The sequence below is a fragment of the Equus quagga genome, unplaced genomic scaffold (genome assembly GCF_021613505.1).
Source record: "Equus quagga isolate Etosha38 unplaced genomic scaffold, UCLA_HA_Equagga_1.0 203_RagTag, whole genome shotgun sequence".
NCBI lineage: Eukaryota > Metazoa > Chordata > Mammalia > Perissodactyla > Equidae > Equus > Equus quagga.
Genome location: NW_025798627.1, coordinates 10198158 through 10217887, shown reverse-complemented (window position 1 = coordinate 10217887; position 19730 = coordinate 10198158). Strand labels below are relative to the sequence as shown.

General features: G+C 33.0%; 1 protein-coding gene across 2 annotated transcripts in view; it reads left to right on the top strand.

The window, feature by feature from the left end:
• Positions 1-19730, top strand: part of LOC124233510 (PTB domain-containing engulfment adapter protein 1) — a 271296-nt gene that overhangs the window by 249403 nt on the left and 2163 nt on the right. For both annotated transcript variants that reach the window (XM_046650656.1, XM_046650657.1), the window contains 2 exons: positions 9976-10114; positions 14038-14132. In XM_046650656.1, coding sequence (XP_046506612.1) covers positions 9976-10114; positions 14038-14132 — 234 coding nt within the window. The remainder of the gene's footprint in view (positions 1-9975; positions 10115-14037; positions 14133-19730) is intronic.

Genomic DNA, 19730 nt, shown 5'->3' with positions numbered 1-19730 from the left:
TGCAAATGGTTTTGAAAATATTGTCATAGGTATTTATTAACATGTTTTAAAAAATTCTTTGAGAAGAAAACGAACAAATATTTTTGCCTTTCACTTTCAATTTTAGTTATGTAGCTGTGAAATGAATTAAATAACACTATGTGCGTCTATGATTTTTTCATATCTGTTAAAATGAACTCCCAATTTTCTGATATTAAAAATAAACTATACTAAATAAAATTAAATGACCTACAGTTATCTATTAAGTATAAAATTTTGGGGTGCTTATAAGTATCCACGCTGTTGAAGGTGTGTTAATGATTCAAACTATTGAAATTGTATTTGAAAAACAATGAAACTGGTAAATAATTAAAATATAAATTTAAAATATAAGTACCGTAGTAAAGCAAATTTCTGTTAAGTTAGAAATGTTTTACATCTGTTCTTTCTTGTGATAATTGAGCATGAGTTTTATAGGACACAGAGCTGGGCCCCCAAGCACCTCGCAGAGTGCCACCATCTCTCTCAAAGTTAATGCACAGTAAATGCCTGTTGGGCTCTAACTCTGGACATGAGACTCTGTAGGCTTTGTTTGTTTTGCTTTCAGAGGACTGAAGGATAGAACACTCCCAAACTGCTGAAGTTGTCAGCAGTTTGTTTAAAGGATTAGAGGCAACAATTAACACATTAATTGGAGAAGCATTGAAGTGAGTTATGAATCTCATTATGCAATTGAAATTACAGTATAGGTGGGTTTGGTATATACAATTAATTTGGCGTCAGATTCTCCATGACCTTTCTGTGTGGTATTGTGAGAGAAACCCCCAAGAGAGATGACTTTTCACAAATGACAGGTCCAAGACAGACCTTAATCCTATCAGGAACCAAATTTTCCTAAGTCACACAGAGGTAACTCTTTCATCATATAAAACACTCCAATTCAGAAGTGGTTCTCTCCAAATGATTTGATACTATAATTTGGTTCATAACAAGAAACATATAAACACATTAATTTTCTGAACTGTCAGGATTTGCTAGTCAAACACAATATAGTCACATCAAGCAATTACTAGTGAGAGTAAAATAGACTTATCTCAAATCTTAGCTTTAAAATACTCTCTTTGGGAAGAGAGAGAGAAGAGAACAAAAGTAAGAATGGCATTTGGGAGGTTTTGTGGCATTAAAAGTAATGTAGAAAATGAAAATAATGTAAATTACTGGAATGGATGCTATTCTTATCAGTGTGTGATAAAGTAGCAGATAAAGTCAGTTATGGGACGCATCAGAATAATAAAAAGAAATGCTTTTGGTAAAATTTGATTAGATCACTAAAAGATGATTTCATCTTCCCCGGCAAGAGGTCCAAAGTTAAAGTTGAATTTCTGCAGCCAGGACAGTGGTTCAAAGGAACCAGATGTACGAATAAGAAATTGCAGTCTTGCTTAGAGATGTTGATCCTTTTATTTTATATTAAATGGTAGATTAAAAATGTGAGGCCCTGTTGAGTAGAATGTTCCAGATGGAGAAACTTTGTACTTTGAGGAGTCACTATGTAAGTAAGAATATTGATACATTTCTCTACTCTTCTCAGAGGCACCCTAAGGAAAGGTTGCTCTTTCTTAGGTGGTGGCCTGCCAACCACTTATATGTTATAGACATCAATGCGAATTGGTCATACTGATTTATTTTGAAGATGCATATTAAGTAATTTTACGTTCCAACTTTCAATGAAAATCTTTAAAAATTCTAGAAAGTCCTTTCAAGGTTTCACTGTGTGAATTTTAGTTTTGTTTTTATTTTTCCTAGTCCTGCTAAGTCATCCATGGTATTTTGAATGATAGCAAGATAGTCAATGAAAAGGGCTGAAAACAGTAACAAGACCTTTGTGTCTGGAGCCTAGTGACCCAGAGCCAAAATAGTTGGAGATGACATTGGAGAGAGAGTCAGGGTCTAGATTTCATAGGTCCTTATAGGCCATGGTAAAAAATTTTTTTTTTAATTGCGGTGAGAAGTCACTCAAAGGTTTGACACAGGGCATTTGGGGACCATCTACCTGCTGTATGTACCATGGTCTGTAAAGAGGCCAAAATGAGGTCACAAAAATTAGCTGGGAGGCTGTTAGTATAGTCTAGGAGAAGGGTAAATTAGTCTAGAATTCTTTTCAGTTGAGATGATGAGCATAGCTTGATTCTTGACACATTTGGAAGTACGGCTTGCAGGATTTACTGATGGATTGAGTGGGAATGTAGAATAAAAGAGGGGTCAGGATTGTCCCTTAGAGTTTTATCCTGAGCATCTGGGTGGTGGTGCCATTTTCCAAAATAGACATGACTTGAGGGAGGTGAATAACAAAGAATCAATAGTATGTCACTTTTGCTTATGTTACTTCTGCCTACTGGACAGGCAACTGGAGATGTTTATTAGATGATTGGATATACAAATCTGGAATTCAAGGAAGAGTTCACGACATAGTACTTGAATGAAAAAAGTTTGCTCTTTTTCTGTCATCATTTGGGCTATTATGTATTGTTTTAGTTAATACACCCACTATAAATTTGCCCAGTGCGAGGTTGTAGAGTAGTTTCGTTCTACTTAAGGAAAACAAAATAAGAGACATTTTTGTTTTTTGCTCGGTATTAAAATTAAAAGATAATCCTAACTACAAAAAATGTATATCTTTAAAATATATTCCAAACTTTTTCACTTAAAACCAATTCTTCATATGCATCATGAATGAAGGACTCCTCTTGTCATTTTCTCATGTATAAATTGACATGGTACTTTTTAACTTCTTCTTAAGAGAATGCTTACATGTCTCCTAAATACTCCTGGAATGGTTCAATCCTGGGTTCCTTTTCTGGCAAATGAAATAGCCTTTGATAGTATCCATATTACATAGCTCTGTATCACACTAAAATTGTGGAAATCTTTTCATTGGTTTTAGAAATTAGGTCCTCATTTTATACAGTCATTTAGATATACTGAGAAATTTCCGTTACTTGACTGTGCTATTTGCCTTTTGCTCTGTTCTAGTGGTTTGGCAATAGATTAGAGGTTGGGTTTTCCACCATTTGGTACTAATTATCTAGGAACAATCTGATTTCCATTTATTACATTCACATGGCCATGCTGCCTGTATTTATATCATAAAAAAGGGTTTATTCTGCCCTCCTAGCCTCATGAACGCCTCCAGAAGACTGTTCCATTATAAGATGTGGGCATAGCAAGTTAAATCAAATTGTTCCTCTTGATTCTTGTGTCTGGATGCTTACATTTTATTTTTCTGGCTATAGGAGCTTTTAACCAAATCAGACTATTGCCAGAAAGTTAAATGAATAAAATTGTAGTCCTAAGAAACACTGGACTTTCTATTGCTGAGCAAAATAAATGTCTCCCTTTCAATTAAACCAAGTGTTAGTGGATAAAATTCTACCTTTACATAATCAACTGTGTGGCCGCTGATTAGACTTGATAGGACAATTATAACCTAAAATGTGTATTTCATTGTGGGTAAACAAAACTGCCTATTTATCTTCCAGTGTTTTCTCAACTACTATTGAAGTCGAGATGGGCAAGAGCAGATTGTGAAAACTCTCAATTACACAACAAGCCAAATGTGAATCTTTAAACAAAGACGTAAATTTTAAGCATGAACATTGATTCAAGAACATTTGATGCCCACAAAAAATGATTACTAGTCCAAGACTTCACTTTCATAACTGTTACTTGAACAAAAGAAGATTCTAAAGAAGTAAACCCTAATGGGAAGAAAAATATATTTCATTCCAGTTTTGATCATGAGCACCTGATCAAGTCGTTTAATCTCCTGGTTCCAGCTTTCCTCTTTGGGATATGTAGACAATCATATCCATTTAACTTGCAAGATTCTTATAAGAACATATAAGATATAGATATTACAACTAAGAGACCGGTATAACCCAACTGTGGATCTAGAAATCAAAAAATACATTCATGGTGCTAAAAATTCTAAATTCTAGGAGTTGTTACTTTTAAAGCTTATTTAAAAAGTGATATTGAGAATGTGCCACAGTAGTGAGCTTTAAAAGTATGAATCAGCATGGCAATATAAAAGGATTTGCTAGAACATTTTACATTACCATTATATTTTCCCATCTTTAGTGTATTTATAATCCACCAGTTTTTTAACTAGAAAAATTTAATTTAGGCATCTATATTTAAAATATAAATTTAACAAATTTACTTTTTAAATTTAATTCTAAGTAGAATTTTGAAACTCTTCTATTTTAATAATTATAATAAATCGTATATTAATCTTATAGCTGTTTGTTGTGCATTATAAAAGGGGCTTTAAAGATTTATCACCAAAACAATAGCGTAAAGTTTCAGTATCATTCTAATATTTCTATAGATATTACCACAGAACTGTTTAATCTTTAATGCAGTTCTTTTGTTGTTGTGGTTTAAATATATTCAAGATTTACTGAGAGGATTCAAACCCTTTTATGACATTTCAGCATTGTTGTCACATTTAGGCAAAGCTCAAGGCTGAAATATTCACCATGGCCTAAATGCACCAAGCTACTTCTTGCCAAAAGAGCAAGCTACAAAGCAATAATGATGCATCTCAAATATGGGCACCCATTATTACCTAACAACTTCTGCATAATTAACATGTAATTGTTGAGCATAGAATTCCTCATTCCCCTTAGTATAATAATTCAAATTCTGTGCACCTTCCTAGAGACCAAAGCACTTGGAATTATGACATAAACAGTGGTGCCATGAACTTCTGTAGGAAAGTCCAAAAGTTTTGGTTTCCAGCCATCTGTCAAAATACTAATAGAACGTCTAGCCCCCCCCCCCCCAAGATATCAAACTATTTTCATCTAAAATATGTGTTTAATTTCTTTAAAAAAAATAAATATCCTCAACCAGTTAAAAATGGCAGCTTAAAAATGACTAGTTCCTTATCCCTTAAATTTAGAGACACCACTCGAAATATTTATCTAGTGCCAAAAATGTCACTGTCTGCCATTTAGGTGCTATATTCACATGTTCTTATTCTTATTTAGTAGGCCTAATAGTTGGCACAGAATCAGACACTAGTGAAATACCCTATATTTAAATATTCTGGGCTTAGACTTCATTCTTATAAGGAATCAGATGTAACATCTAATTCCTTGACTTGAATTGTTTCTAAGTTAGGAATCACAGCTCACATGTCAGCAGAGCCCGGGCTGCGAGGTAAATGTGTGAGATGGGCATGTGGTGGTAGTGATGAATGGGAGAGCATACACCACCTTGAAAGGCACAGCAAATACTCAATACCAGTCAAGTATTTTCATGCAAGTTTGTGGGCCCATTTTCTAGATTTTGTAACCTCTCAAGAAACGCTTAGGATTTTAACATGCAATCTCTTAATACTTAGACCTGCAAGCAACTGAATCAATATTTAGAGACCTGTGTGACCCAAACAGAGATGCCAGTTGACCAAATCTAAATTACGATGACTCAAAGGAAACATGTAATAGTTAGGGAGTATTAGAGTCTTAAACTTTAGATACCAAAACCATTGATGGATATCCCTGCTTTACCATTTTGAAAGTGAAAATAACTCTTAATTGGGGTATTTAAATACTTGATTGTTTTCATAATATATACGTTCTTCATTTGTAGAAGTGTACCTTCTGAGAGGAAGTAGAATGCATAATATTAACACCATGATAAACACTAGAGCACTTTTGAGTTAGGTTGTTTTGCCCTTTTGTTCTGAGATACCTGGGAAAGATTTTTTGGCCAATACAGGTCAAAAAACAATATCTAGTGCTCTCATTTATAAGCCAGATGATACCAAGGACAATTTCCACTTAATATCTCCTTTTGTTTTACTCAGTACAGACATCCTTATCAATTTACAGTTTAAGTTAAAAAAAATTATTGTAGTATAAATTAGACAATAAATATTTATTGACAGTTTATCTAGTACTCTAGTATTCTAATGTGTTATGTAGAGTATTTTAGAAATCAAAATTTTGTCCATAAGGAGCTTACAGTTGTCACCTATAATTAAGTAAAAGGTGATCACCAATCACAAAATTATACAGTAAACCATGTAGACCATAAAATAGGTTTTAAAATTATATACATACATGCAAACATGTGTACATATCTATAGATAGATAGATAGACAGATCACTATGGAGATCAATACGGAAAGCTGTAATTATATAACTGTACATGCATATTAATAGAGTGACAAATTATGTAACTCAGACCGTCGGACAGTGATAAATTATGTAACTCAGACCATTTGAGATTTTCTTCCACACTGAACCCTTCCGTCAACTTAAATCTGTCACATTATACTGCCTCGTTTGCCCCTCTGCTTCCAGAAATATACTGAGGAGGTGACTCCTACCTTAAAGGCTTCCTTCAAACTTGTTGGTTCTCCTCACTAAAATTTTGGTTACAACCCTTCACAAGGAGGTTTATCAAAAGCCAGCTTTGTGTTGGCTGCCTCTGAGTGCCATTAGTGTTGAAAAATCCTTGACTTATGGCTGAGAAGTCCAGTTTTAGGCCAAATCCTATCAGGCCCTATCATAAGTGATCACAAAGGCTTTACCCGGCAAGGCAGGAGGTGGGATAGGCCCCTCCCCACAACAGATTTAGTGCACCCTAGGAGGAGTTGCAGTCAAAGACTCAGTCTCATGCCCTCCAGGCCCGCCATGCCATTACCCATAGCTGCATTCCCAGCCCAGGTGTCTCCATTCAGAGGTTTCCTTGTTGGAGGCCCTTGGCCAAGGCCTCTCTTAAGTGCCTCTGTCAGACCATCTTATGGGGGCCTTGATACTCTTCTCCACTATGACTCAGTATTGAGTACCTTGCTTCTCCTGGCCCTTCCCCTTTCCCTCCTTCTGCCCCACCCAAGCCCCCTCCCCCACCCCCTAAAAAAACCAGCAGGAACCTTTTGTTCAGGGCTCCCTCAAGGGAGGGCCAGTGCCCTGCTTCTGCACTGATCCTTTTGACCTTTGCTCAGTGCCATTCCTTGGAATTTTAAAAATGGGACACTGATGGAGCCAGCACCTTCTTTCTGGCCTCTTGCTTATACTATCACAGTAAGTGAATAAAGGCTTAATTATTATTTTCATTTTGGCTTGTTGTTTTAATTGACCATTCTGACTTCTGGCAGCTCAGTTCTCTCCAGCTCAGCTCTTGACAGTAGCTTTCCATGATGTAATGGAAATAGCTGCTGAAAGTCATCCAAAGACTGATGTTTAGACCCACTACAGTGTACTACTTGCTTATTATCGTATTATTTATTATCTTTCTGATTTATTTGAGATGCTTGATGACTCTCTGCCCATCTTCCAAAAGTCTTACCATTTGGAACTTACTGCCTATAGAAAGGGCGTGATGATTGGAGTCAGATTGTTTTGAATTTTGGATTTGCTTCTTACCTCATATAGGAATAAGTCGCAAAGAATCCATGAGCCTAATTCCCATCTCTTAGCACATAATGTCACTAATGCTAATATTTCCAAAGAATGTTTTGAGGATTAAATCTAAAATGTATGTTGTAACCGTTTTTGAAAATTCTGCAAAGTTTTAACTTTTCACGAGACTTTACTCCTGCTTCAATGACTGTTTTTTTCTTATTACTATCCTTCGTTTCCCCATCTCATTGCACGGGGTATCTTCAGAAATAAATCTTAAAGCTTTCCCCATTTTCCTCTCCACTGTCTTCCTCTCAAGTCATATTGAATGCAATATTTTATTTAATTATCTAAAGATGTAATGTTTCAGTGAAAAATGGTCAAATTAATCCAGGATCTAAGGACTATCACAATAGGAAAATCTACTCAAACCGTTTTAATTTTAGTAAAGTTATTTTAAAATTACTTATCATTTTCACACAATAACATTCAATAAAGAAATTTTCATATATACTTTTTCCTTCTTTCTCCATGTCTCCTTTCTTCTCCTTAGTATATTTCTCTGTCATTCCTTTACAGCTGCTGCACAAAATGTCCGATCATGAGCAACACGGGTTTCAGAGATGCGCATCCTCTTTCTGGCGTAGTAGTGATGTTTCATCTCCTTGTCTAAATATTTCTTCCATTACTGTCACTCCTGTCAACTCGCCTGATTCCAGACTCTCATTGGGACTGTTAGTACCACCACCTTCTAAATGTGGCCTTCCCAAGCCAGTCAGTGAGAGCAGCATCCCAAGACCTCATGTAATTTGCTAAACAGAAATTTTTTTATTATCCTACTTATTTTTTTTTAAATCTGCCAAAACGTGCCATTTATATAGTAATGAAAAAATCAGGTATGTCTTGAATCAATGTGCTGTGATCTGGGGACTTGGTGTGTCATTTTTGCTTCCTTTGCTTGCCTGATATCAGAGAGTTTCAGGTGGGGAGTGGTGATAGTAGACAAGTGCACAGAAGTACAAAATAGGACAGGTCCTTCCAAAGATCCATCAGATACGGCAATTGAGAAATTCGGTCATTGGTGATATTGATAAAAGCAGTTTCAGTAGAGTTCAGCAAAAAAGAACGAAGTCTAGATTGATGTGAGTTGAGGATTGAGTGAAGTAAAGGCTAAGGCAGCAAGTGTAGTACCTCTTTCAAGGAGCTTCACTTTGAAGGGAAGAAAAAGAGAGATGAGAGTCTAAAGGAGTAAAGAGGGACAGAATAAAGATGTTTTTGGTTGGTTGGTTGGTTTTTAACAACGGTCAATATTGAGTATCTTTACCCTGGGAAAGAGGAGAGAGATGGAAGCCAGGGGAGCTAGAGGGATAGGATTAGGAGAACAATGTTCCTGAGCAAGAGGGAAGAGCTGAGGGATAAGGTTGCCCTGAAGTCTTTGGATGGTAGTTATGACTGACTGGTAAAGTAAACTGTTAAAGAAAGGGAGATGACAACAATGTTCCTGCATGAAAAAAGTGCTGACAGTCATGGTAACAGAACAACAAATCCATCACTCTGCACATGGCTAGCCTTATTTTTCTTCACTATCCGCATCATCTGCAAACCAGGAAAACAAATGTATTCTGAGAGCACTAATTTTAATATGAACCACTTTAAGCAATCTCTGTTCTTGTTCTTATAGGAAAGCAAATTTTTCCTCACCATTCCTCTCCAAAATGAGAATTCTCTTTGTTTTATAGAGTATATATAATATAGATTAGATTATAAATTATAGATTATGATATTAGACTATAATATAACTATAGATTATATCATATATTATATATATAATCTTTGTATATATATATGTAAATATCTTTTTCCCCGTATGACACTCAAAGTGATGATTGTCTCATTCTTACATTATGTCCTAGCATAGATAATGATTTTGGTGGTATATTTAGTGATTATTAATTTATTTCACAAGTTAGCTATTTATTATAGAAAATTTGATGAAATTTTATTTCAGGAATAAAAGGCACTGCAATGAATATAATAGTTGGCTGCCATTGTAGTTATAAATACAAATTAAAATATACTCTAAAGTTTTTAAAAATTGTTTTTTAAATATAAATTTTTAAAAGTTTAAACATTTAAGCAATTTTAAAACTTTATTTAAAAAAATTTTTTAAATCTTATTGCATAAGATTAAAATTTAGTTATAATCTTATGCAAAATATATTACTAAAATCAGGTTTTTATATAATTCCTAACATGTTTTCAATTCTCTAATGTAAATGGCAGTTATTTCTAGATATACAAAAAATCCAATATAACTTTTATATCTATGTAGGATAGTATTGTCACTATTTTTGCCATCATCTTGGAGAACATTTTTGCAGAAATTTTCTTGCCAAGGAGCATTTGGCATAGCTTGTTGAATCATATGAACTTGCCAATATTTAACTATTTTTTGATCTACAAAATAAGTTCATATGATTCAACTGAATTGTGTATATATGTTTTATATGTATATGAAATATTTAACATTATAATGTGTCTACATGAACTACTACCCTAATTCATATTATCTTCATTGCAGGCAGGCAGTGTGACACCTAAGTCACCCTCCACTGACATCTTTGATATGATTCCATTTTCTCCAATATCACATCAGTCTTCGATACCTACTCGCAATGGCACACAGCCACCTCCAGTACCTAGTAGATCTACCGAGATTAGTAAGCTTTCTAAACAAATCAATATTCTGTGCTGTATTTGTGTACATTTTAAATGTTTAATACTTTATGAGAAATTATGTATCTTAACAAGCTCACTAAAAATTTTAATCACTAAAGTATTATCTTTATATATATGTGGCAAATTCAGTTAATTATATTTCACTTTGTAATCAGAGTATACTACTAAAGACATCACTATTTGCATTTCAGACTCTTTTATGAAAACTGATATTTTGGTATAGGGTTATTTACATCATAATACAAAGCACTTAATTATATTTTTATTGTGTTTGGGCTTATATTTTTAATGTTTACTTTAATGATTAAAAGCAATTCTGGTGATAATTATTTTAATCGTTTTGACATGTTTAATAGAGCTCAATTTAAATTTTTTGTTATCAGAGTATATAGATAGTCTTAGTTGAAGAAATATATAAATTTATGAATTCCATAATTTGTTTATTTATTAACCCAATGTGAGGGCTCTTCTTTCGATAACTAAATTGGTATAAATAGTTTGCTTTTCTGATTTACCTTTTATATATCCGGGAGGAACATAAAAGTCTCTTTCTGATGAATTAGCAAGCATCCACAGATGCTCACTGTCCATGTCTTGACTGTGTTCTGATCTGTGTCCTGTCACAAAAATGAAAAGAGTAGTTTCCAATGGCCATGATCAGTCATGACGTCCACAGGGAAAATGGTTCACATTAAGACATTTCCAATATAACTCTGAAGTTTTAGCTTAAGTCTTTAAAGCATGTCGGGGCCTATAGTTTGTTTCCCCCTGTGGAACTTAAAGTACATTGCACATGTTAGGTATTTAATAAATTTCAGAGGACTAATTTGTAAATACAAAGCAATAACATTGGGAACTTAAAAGACAATTTATAAAAATATTTCCATACTTTATGTAAGCTGAAATATATATTTAAATTCCTCTGAATATATTTTGTGTCAATGCAAAATAGTTTTTTTGAGGAAATAATCCACATTATACACATCACAGTGTGTTTTTAGAAGATGTTGCCAACATCCTGATATCACAGTAGGGTATTTTTTTGTCCTGAAGAGTGTCCCACATCTCTTCCTTACCCCTGTTTTTCACTTCCATGGACGTCATCATTGATTCCTCATTCGTTTGTTTAATTCAATGGGCATTTGTTTAGCATATACACTAAACTTGGGTTACATGCTGGAATTTGAAATATAAATTAGCAATGTATCTGCAGTAGAGGCTTTTAATCCAAGTCAAAATATAAATTGAGCAGAGTGACTAGATTTTATAATATTTAGAAGGAATCATCTATCAGGATGGTAATTGAGAATTCAAAATCAATTATGGTCCAGGGTTTTAGAGCAAGCATTGTTAGCACAGGGAAACTAGAGGTAAAGAAGGAGAAAATAATGTTTCTGTTTTAGACATTGATGAGTTTGAAATGCCTTTGGAAAATCTAGGCAGAGATGATCAAATGGTTTTAAGGGATTTATTAATGAGAAGCTGAAGTAATTTTTTCCTGTCTACCTATCCTGAGTGTCATAGTTTAGTAAATACAATAATACATCAATAGATAGAAAGATTACTTAGATGGATAGAGTCCTAGTTGCCACTATACCATATCTGTCTATCTATCTCTCTATCTTTTCATCTTTCTATCTATACTAACAATATAAGGACAAATTGTTCAACTCAATTTTAATTGTAAAATTGTCTAAAACTCTAATCCAATGGAGTTGTAGTAATAGGACTTTTTCTTAAATGAAGCCTTAAATGTATTCATTCATTTCTTTTATTATCTACTAAATACATAAAAGCCGAAACCTAAAAGATTGTTCCTTAGTTTCTCTCCTTACTGCCTGAGAACCCTGGTTGTTCTCCAGAACATATTTTTGATCTTTGAATATGTATTAGAATTTAATTAATTTGTTTAATGCTATGTTCTCTGATTGACCATGAATTCCGTGAGGGAAAGGACTTGGTTCTTTTTTCACTACTTTAATCCATTGCCTAGCAAAATGCGTGGCACGTAATATGTGTTCAATAAATATTTAGTGGATAAAGGAAAGAATGACTGAGTGAAGTGTCACCTATTAGTTTTTATTCTTTTACTCTTGCATTAGACTTAAATAATTTTGATGTTATTAATTACATAGCGAAGTTTTTTCATTGGAAATTGAACTTGCATGATTTTTTGTTATGAATTTTAGATCCATCTGAGCTGGCCAAAATATGCCAAAGAGCTCTGTAATATTTATTAATTTGCATGGTATTAATATCTTTACTTAATTATGTAAAGTAGAAACTTCTTAACTTGTGGAGGAGTCATGGACCCTTGAGAATATGAGAAAAGCTAGGAAACCTCTTCACAGATAAACACAACATGCCCGCTCATACAAAATTTCACATTGCATTTCAGGAATGTCAAGGGTCCCTTAAAACCCGTCTGAGATCTCGGGTGATTTTGAGTCCCAATTTCAGAAAATCTGTGTAATGAAAATCTCTGTTCCTTCTGATCAGCTCTCCTTCCTCTTCATTAATTCATTCCTTTTGCCCAGTATCTACCATGTGTAAAGCATTGTTCGATGTGCTTCTGGGACGGTGGTAACCAGGATACTCCTCCAATGGAAAGTTCCTCTGTTCTCTAAGTTCTGGTTTATTTCCTAAACAACATCAGACTGAGGAACATAAGTAGTAAAAACAATAATAATACCCATCAATTGTATAGAAGGGGGCAATAAATTCCCATTTGTTGAAGACAGTCCTTGCTTATGCCTTTTGTCCTGGTGAAACTATTGGTCACACTCATTTCACTCTTAAAAGTGTCTATTGGTATGGTAAATTATATGTCCTTCTTATTTATACAATACTTACCAGCACCAGGAAGTTCAAAAAATTTTACATTTATTAACCTATTTAACACATAAATCTGAAAAACAAAAAAGCCCAGCTATAATTAGGGAAGTAAGAATTTTTCATGATGGGAGTCAGAGTGGTTTAGAGGCGATGGTAGAACTCCAGTAGAGTAAATATTATTTCTTACATAGCGCTGAATTTAGATAATATAGTTTTCTGCAAAATGAAAGTCTTAATACATTATAAATTCTCGTGCCTGTATATAATGTAAAATTTTTTGTCAATTAAGGCTGCATTTGAATTGATTCAGAGGAAAGAAATTTCTTAACCATTTTTAAAATTTTTAAATCACACAATAAGTCATAGTCTTATCAGGTACAAACATCAGTTTTAATTTTGATAGTTTGTTAGTGATTAAAAAGATGCATACTGCAGAATATATGTACAGAGAACTTCTGATACTCCATTACTGCTATTTTTGAAAAGAAATTTGTTTCTGGGATAGGAGGATTTTTAAAGAACTTCTCTCATTGTGGTTATGTAGGAAGATGATATGACTGCATGCGACATAAGATGATATGCCTTAAATTTTTCCGGCTAAAAAGTGAGATTAAAGTACATGAACTGTGAGAAAAACTACTTACCAATCTGCCCAAGTGTACATATTGCTTCACTATTGTGTTGCAAAGTCACCATACATGGACTAGGGAAGTCTCAATGAATAGTATATTAATTTTAGTACATTTAAATGGCTCCAGTATTGCAGGTATTATAGTATATTGATTACCAAATATTTGGTAAATTTAATATTGTCTTAATTAAAGACTCAGAAACCTCTCTGGATAATAATTCTTTGTAACCAGTTTTTAATATCATCCTAAAATGGATCTTTGCTTCCTTGTTAGTGTTTAGCTAGTCTAAGCTCAGGAAAGCCCAGCCTAAAGTGTAAGTGTGGATCGGGGCTCATTGGTGAGGTAAATATTTCTTGATATAATCATGCCTTCAAAATCTAACTCACCCCAATTCATTTCTTGTCATTTCATTTACTAAATTGTTTTCTTCCTTTTAGAACGGGACCTGTTTGGAGCAGAACCTTTTGACCCATTTAACTGTGGAGCAGGGGATTTCCCTCCAGATATTCAATCAAAATTAGATGAGATGCAGGTGACTATTTTAACAGATTGTCCCATAAATGGTTTTTTTTTCTTTTTAATATGGGATTAAGAAAATGTTATAAATCAAAACTACCCTTCGCTTGAATTATTACCACTATAAAAACTTACTTAAAATAATTATTTTAAAATAATAATGTACATTTTGCCCTAAAATACTCCCATAGATGCTAAGGATAAGGTTTTGTTTCGTTTTGTTCTTAATGATGCAATTTACAATGTCAACAAGATAATTTTATACAAAATTACATGGATTCTAATGGTTCATTATTTTGGAGTCCACAAATTAAAAGGTCATTGCACTAGATTTATAAGATTTGATCTCAGTCTTAACAATTATGAATTTCAAAATTGTGAATGAGTGGATAAAGGAAAATCTTCGTAAGAGTAAAGTCAGTCTCTCTTAAAGGAAGCATTGTAGCTGCTGGTCATAAGTTCTGGGCTCTTATTAAAAAAGCAGACACCCATGACAACTTTTTTAGGAATGTAGTCCAGTCAGGTTTTCATTTCTCTCTCTCTCTTTTATTTTTCAATGCTGAATTGTTCTGGAAGTTTGAAGATACTGGTTTTAAAAGCTTTATACAGTGAGCCATGATTAATAAGTAGTCTTATAAGCGCTAGAATAAACTCTTCTCTTTATACTTGTCCTTTGCATTTTGGTGAAGTTATTATATCTTATTTTATCCTATTTTTCATTACAAAGACTGTATATATAGAATGCAGACAGAGACTAATTATACGGAGCTGATTGAGGAGAGGAGGTGAAGAGAAGAGTCATTTCCATTTATTAGGTCTGGGTTATATATTCACTCTCTATGCCTCATTTCCTGGAAAAAAAATTAATGGGTGGATTCTGATCTTCCGACATTGGTAAAACACCCCTAGAAAGATAATACGAATACCTGTCTGCTCATTTTGGACAGCAGCCATGAAGCAGTCTTCTTTTCTGGGTAACAAGTGAATTTACTTATTGTTCTAGATATAATAATGCCTGCACTTTACAAGTGGGATTATTTAACATATGCCTTGAGGTTTTCAAAGATTATGTTAAAACAGCATTTCTCAAGTTGGGTGATTCACAATTCCCTTTTACATGAAAAGTTATTTTAAATCCTTAATATTGTCTTAAATTGTTACTAAAACATTTCTTAAGTATTTACAAAGAAGTTGTAAACAACTTATCCTTATAGCTCCCACGCAATTAATTCAAAATGTAAATTAAATAAAAGCAAAATTACAACACCGCCTAATAAAATTCATTGACAAACTTTGTAGAATGGATGATGTTATTTGGCTGAAATTGAAACCATCCAAATCAAAATTCTTTTAATTTCAGCACGTATCCTGTTTGATGGCACAATTTCCCCACCTCTTTTCTGCATTTCAAATATTACAAAACTTTCACTCAAATAGGGCATAATTTTTTAGTGAAATCAATTCCTTTCTTTTTTCATTAGTTTTATCAATGAGGCTTGTACTACTTGGGACTTTGCTTTTGTGGGAACAAATATGAACATGGGCACTGATATGATAGTATTTGTTCTCAAGGATAATGCAAATTATAAAGAGTATTTTTCTATTAATGTTTTTTAGATTTTCACAAAACTGAAATTTTCTATAGATTTTGAAAATCAGCCTATATTTCCAGATTTTTGTAGGAACCCAGTTTGAGAAACACTGTGTTGGAATGATTTAGTGACGTGTTAGTCAAATAATGTTAAGCTGTGGTAGTTTTGCATTTGTTTTTGTCATTTCTAATATTTTCTTAATGTCTTTTTTTATTCTTTTCTGCTTTCATGGTGGGTAGCGCCAGAGATGGTTGGTATATTATTTTCATAATAATTTTAAACAACTTACAACATCTTAAACCTAAAACTTTAATATTTGCATGCTTTATTTAATAAATATTCAAATAGTTTCATATGAATATGTATGATTATTAGTTGTGTTTAAAGAGGTTTTATAACCCATATTTTAAAGTTGTTTTCTCAATGACTTAGTCACCGTTCCATAGTCCATCTCATTGCTTGTCTGTTTCTTTTAGTCCAAGATCCACTTGCAAGGTCACTTTAAAAATAATGTTTTCTTTATCTGTGGTCTATGATGACTTTTGTTAGTAATCTTGTTAGCCTAATTAATCTAATGCACACATTTAGCTACTGTTATCTTTGCATATAATGTAAAAACAATACAGTACAATGGGTTGTATAAACCATGTTGAGTTAATAAGCCTAGTGAGATATTTGATTTTCCTCTTTCATTTACAGTGGATATCACACAAATATCTCATGCATGTAAGAATTTGAGCAGAAATGTTAAGCTATATTTTAAGTTGTTATTTTATGTTGTAAGTTGTTAGAAAATTAGATATTTATTTGAAATCAATAATGTAGTTATTTGATTTGACACAATTTAGACTTCCTGGTATGTGTCACCAATAGGCAAATAGTATTGATAGCCCAGAAGTGTACCTTGTAAGTTATAATAATTTAATACATTAAAAAAGAAGCATGGAAAGTCAAAGAAGGATGAAAGAATTTGTCATTAAGTGGTAAGTCAATTGGTTAATAATTTGGGAGATCATTTTACAGTCAAAACTTAACAACAAATACCCAGATGAATATCAAAAGCATTAGGCAGTTTAAAATGTTTGAAATACAATGGAATATTTATGAGATTTTTGAATTAGAAATTTTTATAAGGAAAAGGAAAATATGTACATCCAGTCTTTTTTAGGAGAACTTCTGTAGTTGTTTTTTATTTTCTCTTTAAAAATATATGACTACACGTAATTAAAGTAAGTGGACAAATGATTAGGAAACTAAACAATCAACACATAAATAGAAAAGCAGTAGTTCATGAAAGACCACAAATAGCTAACATATGTGTAGATATGTTCAGTCTAATCAAAGAAAACATACAAATTAAGTAAAGAACTATAAAAGCTATTTTAATCCAGCAAATTGAATATTTTATTTTCTTATTGATAATCAGTGCAGGGAAAATGCAATGAAACAAACACTCTAAACAGTTACTGGGCCAGGACCAGTTCACAGCATCCCTTTGGAGAATAATTTTTTAATACTCATATTTCTATGTGATATCAAAAACTTTAATACAGTTTATTCTGAGGAGAAAATAACTATAAATTTGGAAGATCTCTATGCACAAAAACATCCAGCTTACCTTATTCATAATTGTAAAATACTAGAAACAATGAAATTATCTTAAAAATTAATAGCATATTATATAATCATTAAATCAGTTTTACAGGGACTCAAAATAATGTAGAAAGTTTGTTCTGGTGAGATTAAAAAAGAATACAGAAAATTATACATTATATGTGTAATACATTAAATAAATAAGAAAATTATAATATAATATATAGTTATTTATATTATTATTAAAATTGTTTAAAAACACTATGGATAGAACAAAGGAGACTCTAAATACATACCTCACAATGTGTTAACAACTGTTGCATAAGAGTGCTTTTTTCCTTCCTTCATATGCTTTTCTCCCTATTTCAAAATAAGAAAATACAAAATATTGGGCAAAATATTTCATAAAAATGTATGTTATTAATAATATATTAATAATGAAATCATTCATTTATGTGATACTAGTTTATGATAATTTCCATCAGTACATAAATAAAGCCTCATGTTCATTCAGAGGTTTGAAATTCAAGAGGGTATGGAAACCTTAGAAGGATTCAGAGTCCATTAAATCATGATTTGCTAAATGAGACCTAGGAGCAAAGGTCAGAAAATGTGAGGGAAATTTTATCTTAAGAGGATAGAAAACCAAAGAGCCGTTTAACAACTTGTCTGTTAATAGGGGTGATTAAGTTGATCTAAGGGGACTCCAAAAGATCCTTATCAAATCACCATGGGGATAGTCTTGTAAGTGATGTACAGATACTTTTTTATTGTTGAAATAGTGATCAACCCCTATTTTACTTTGACTGCTATCCTGCCTTTCAAATAATGATAACATATTGATAAATAGTATTTTCAGGGTAGTTGAAGTGATAGTGGTTTGATTTCAGAAAGCACTGATAAAACTTGAAAAATACTGTATGGGATCAAACCTTTCCAAGGGTAACATATATCCAATTATCTATATATCTGTGTGTTCATCTAATATACCAGAAGATGACAGAGTACCAAGATCCTCAGATAGGCAAATAAAATATTTTAAAAGATAGTTTATTTATAATATTTTTCAATTTAAAGTATTGACTTTACTATTTGGCAACTGTTTAAAAATATGCATACATATGACAAAATACTTCTTCTTGTGATAAGAACAGGCTTTTAAAAAATAAAGGTAAGTACCCTGACTCTTGCTCAACTAAATGTAATTTCTTAAGTACTTGGAAGAAGTTTTGGAAAACCTTTACAGTGATGGCATTGCTATGTGGTCTTTGCGCTGTGGACCTAATGAAGAGCATTCCCTGAACATTAATAGCCATTAAGGTGTGGCTTACAGTTTATAAGATTTTCTTCGTCTATATGATAATGTTTGCTTTGGATTTGTAATAAGATAAGTACATTAGATACCTATTCTAAATGAAAGTAATTTGGGGAAATGCAAAGAGATACACAATAGGCTAACACACAAGTAGATACCATCTAATTAAAGAAAACACAAAGCAGAACAGAGGACAAAGACCTTCTCTTTCAAAGACGTTTTCTTTTCCTCGGGAATAGATTGCTGTCTACGTTTCATTTGCCAATAATGTGTCACATGGCCACCCCAAACTACAAATTACCTCCCTGAACAAAATTTCAGTTCTGTTAGTAAGAAAGAAAGGTAGGTATATAGAGAGACAGAGAGAGAGAGAACACTGCCACATTGCTTCTACAGGGAAACCTAAAATGTGGCCTCCAATTCCACTGATTAATGTGAGTCTGTACTTTTCATCTCTTCTTTGTAGGCCTGTGTACATAGATTATGGGCAAGGATGGGGATGGGGGAGGTGGTAAGACCAGACATAGCCCATAGTTCAATTATTTTATGCAAAAAAAAGAAGAGAGCTTGGAGTAGAGAAAGACAAACTCCTTCGCCACTAACTTTTAACTCAAAATCTTAGGGGAGAAAAAAAACTTTCACAGCAATTGTGTACTTGCTCTCAATAAATCAAAGGCATCTTAACTCCGAGAAACATCTAAGGCGTGCTAGAGGGAGTGGGATTCAGAGCAACAACTTGCAACTACAAGCAACAGCAGGACTGGTAGAGGAAGCTTTCTCCATGACAAAGAAGTCTGCAGTTCTGTGTTCCACATATGCTATGGCATTGTGTTTACTAAAAGTATTTACCCAGGCTCTGGACAGTGATAACCAGGAAGAAAAGGTGAAAACTATCAGACTGTCTTGAACCTTTCATCAGTTTGAGGTCTAGCTGTCTTACTTACAGTCAAATGAATATTGATCCTTAAAGTCAACAGAGGGGTTTAAGCTACAATAAAATAGCATAATTAATAGAGTTTACTGAAAAAAACTTTGTCTTAAAACTACTTAATTCCATATATTTCTGTTTTCTGCAGTCTTTCATGCATGCTAATCTCACATATATTTAAAACAT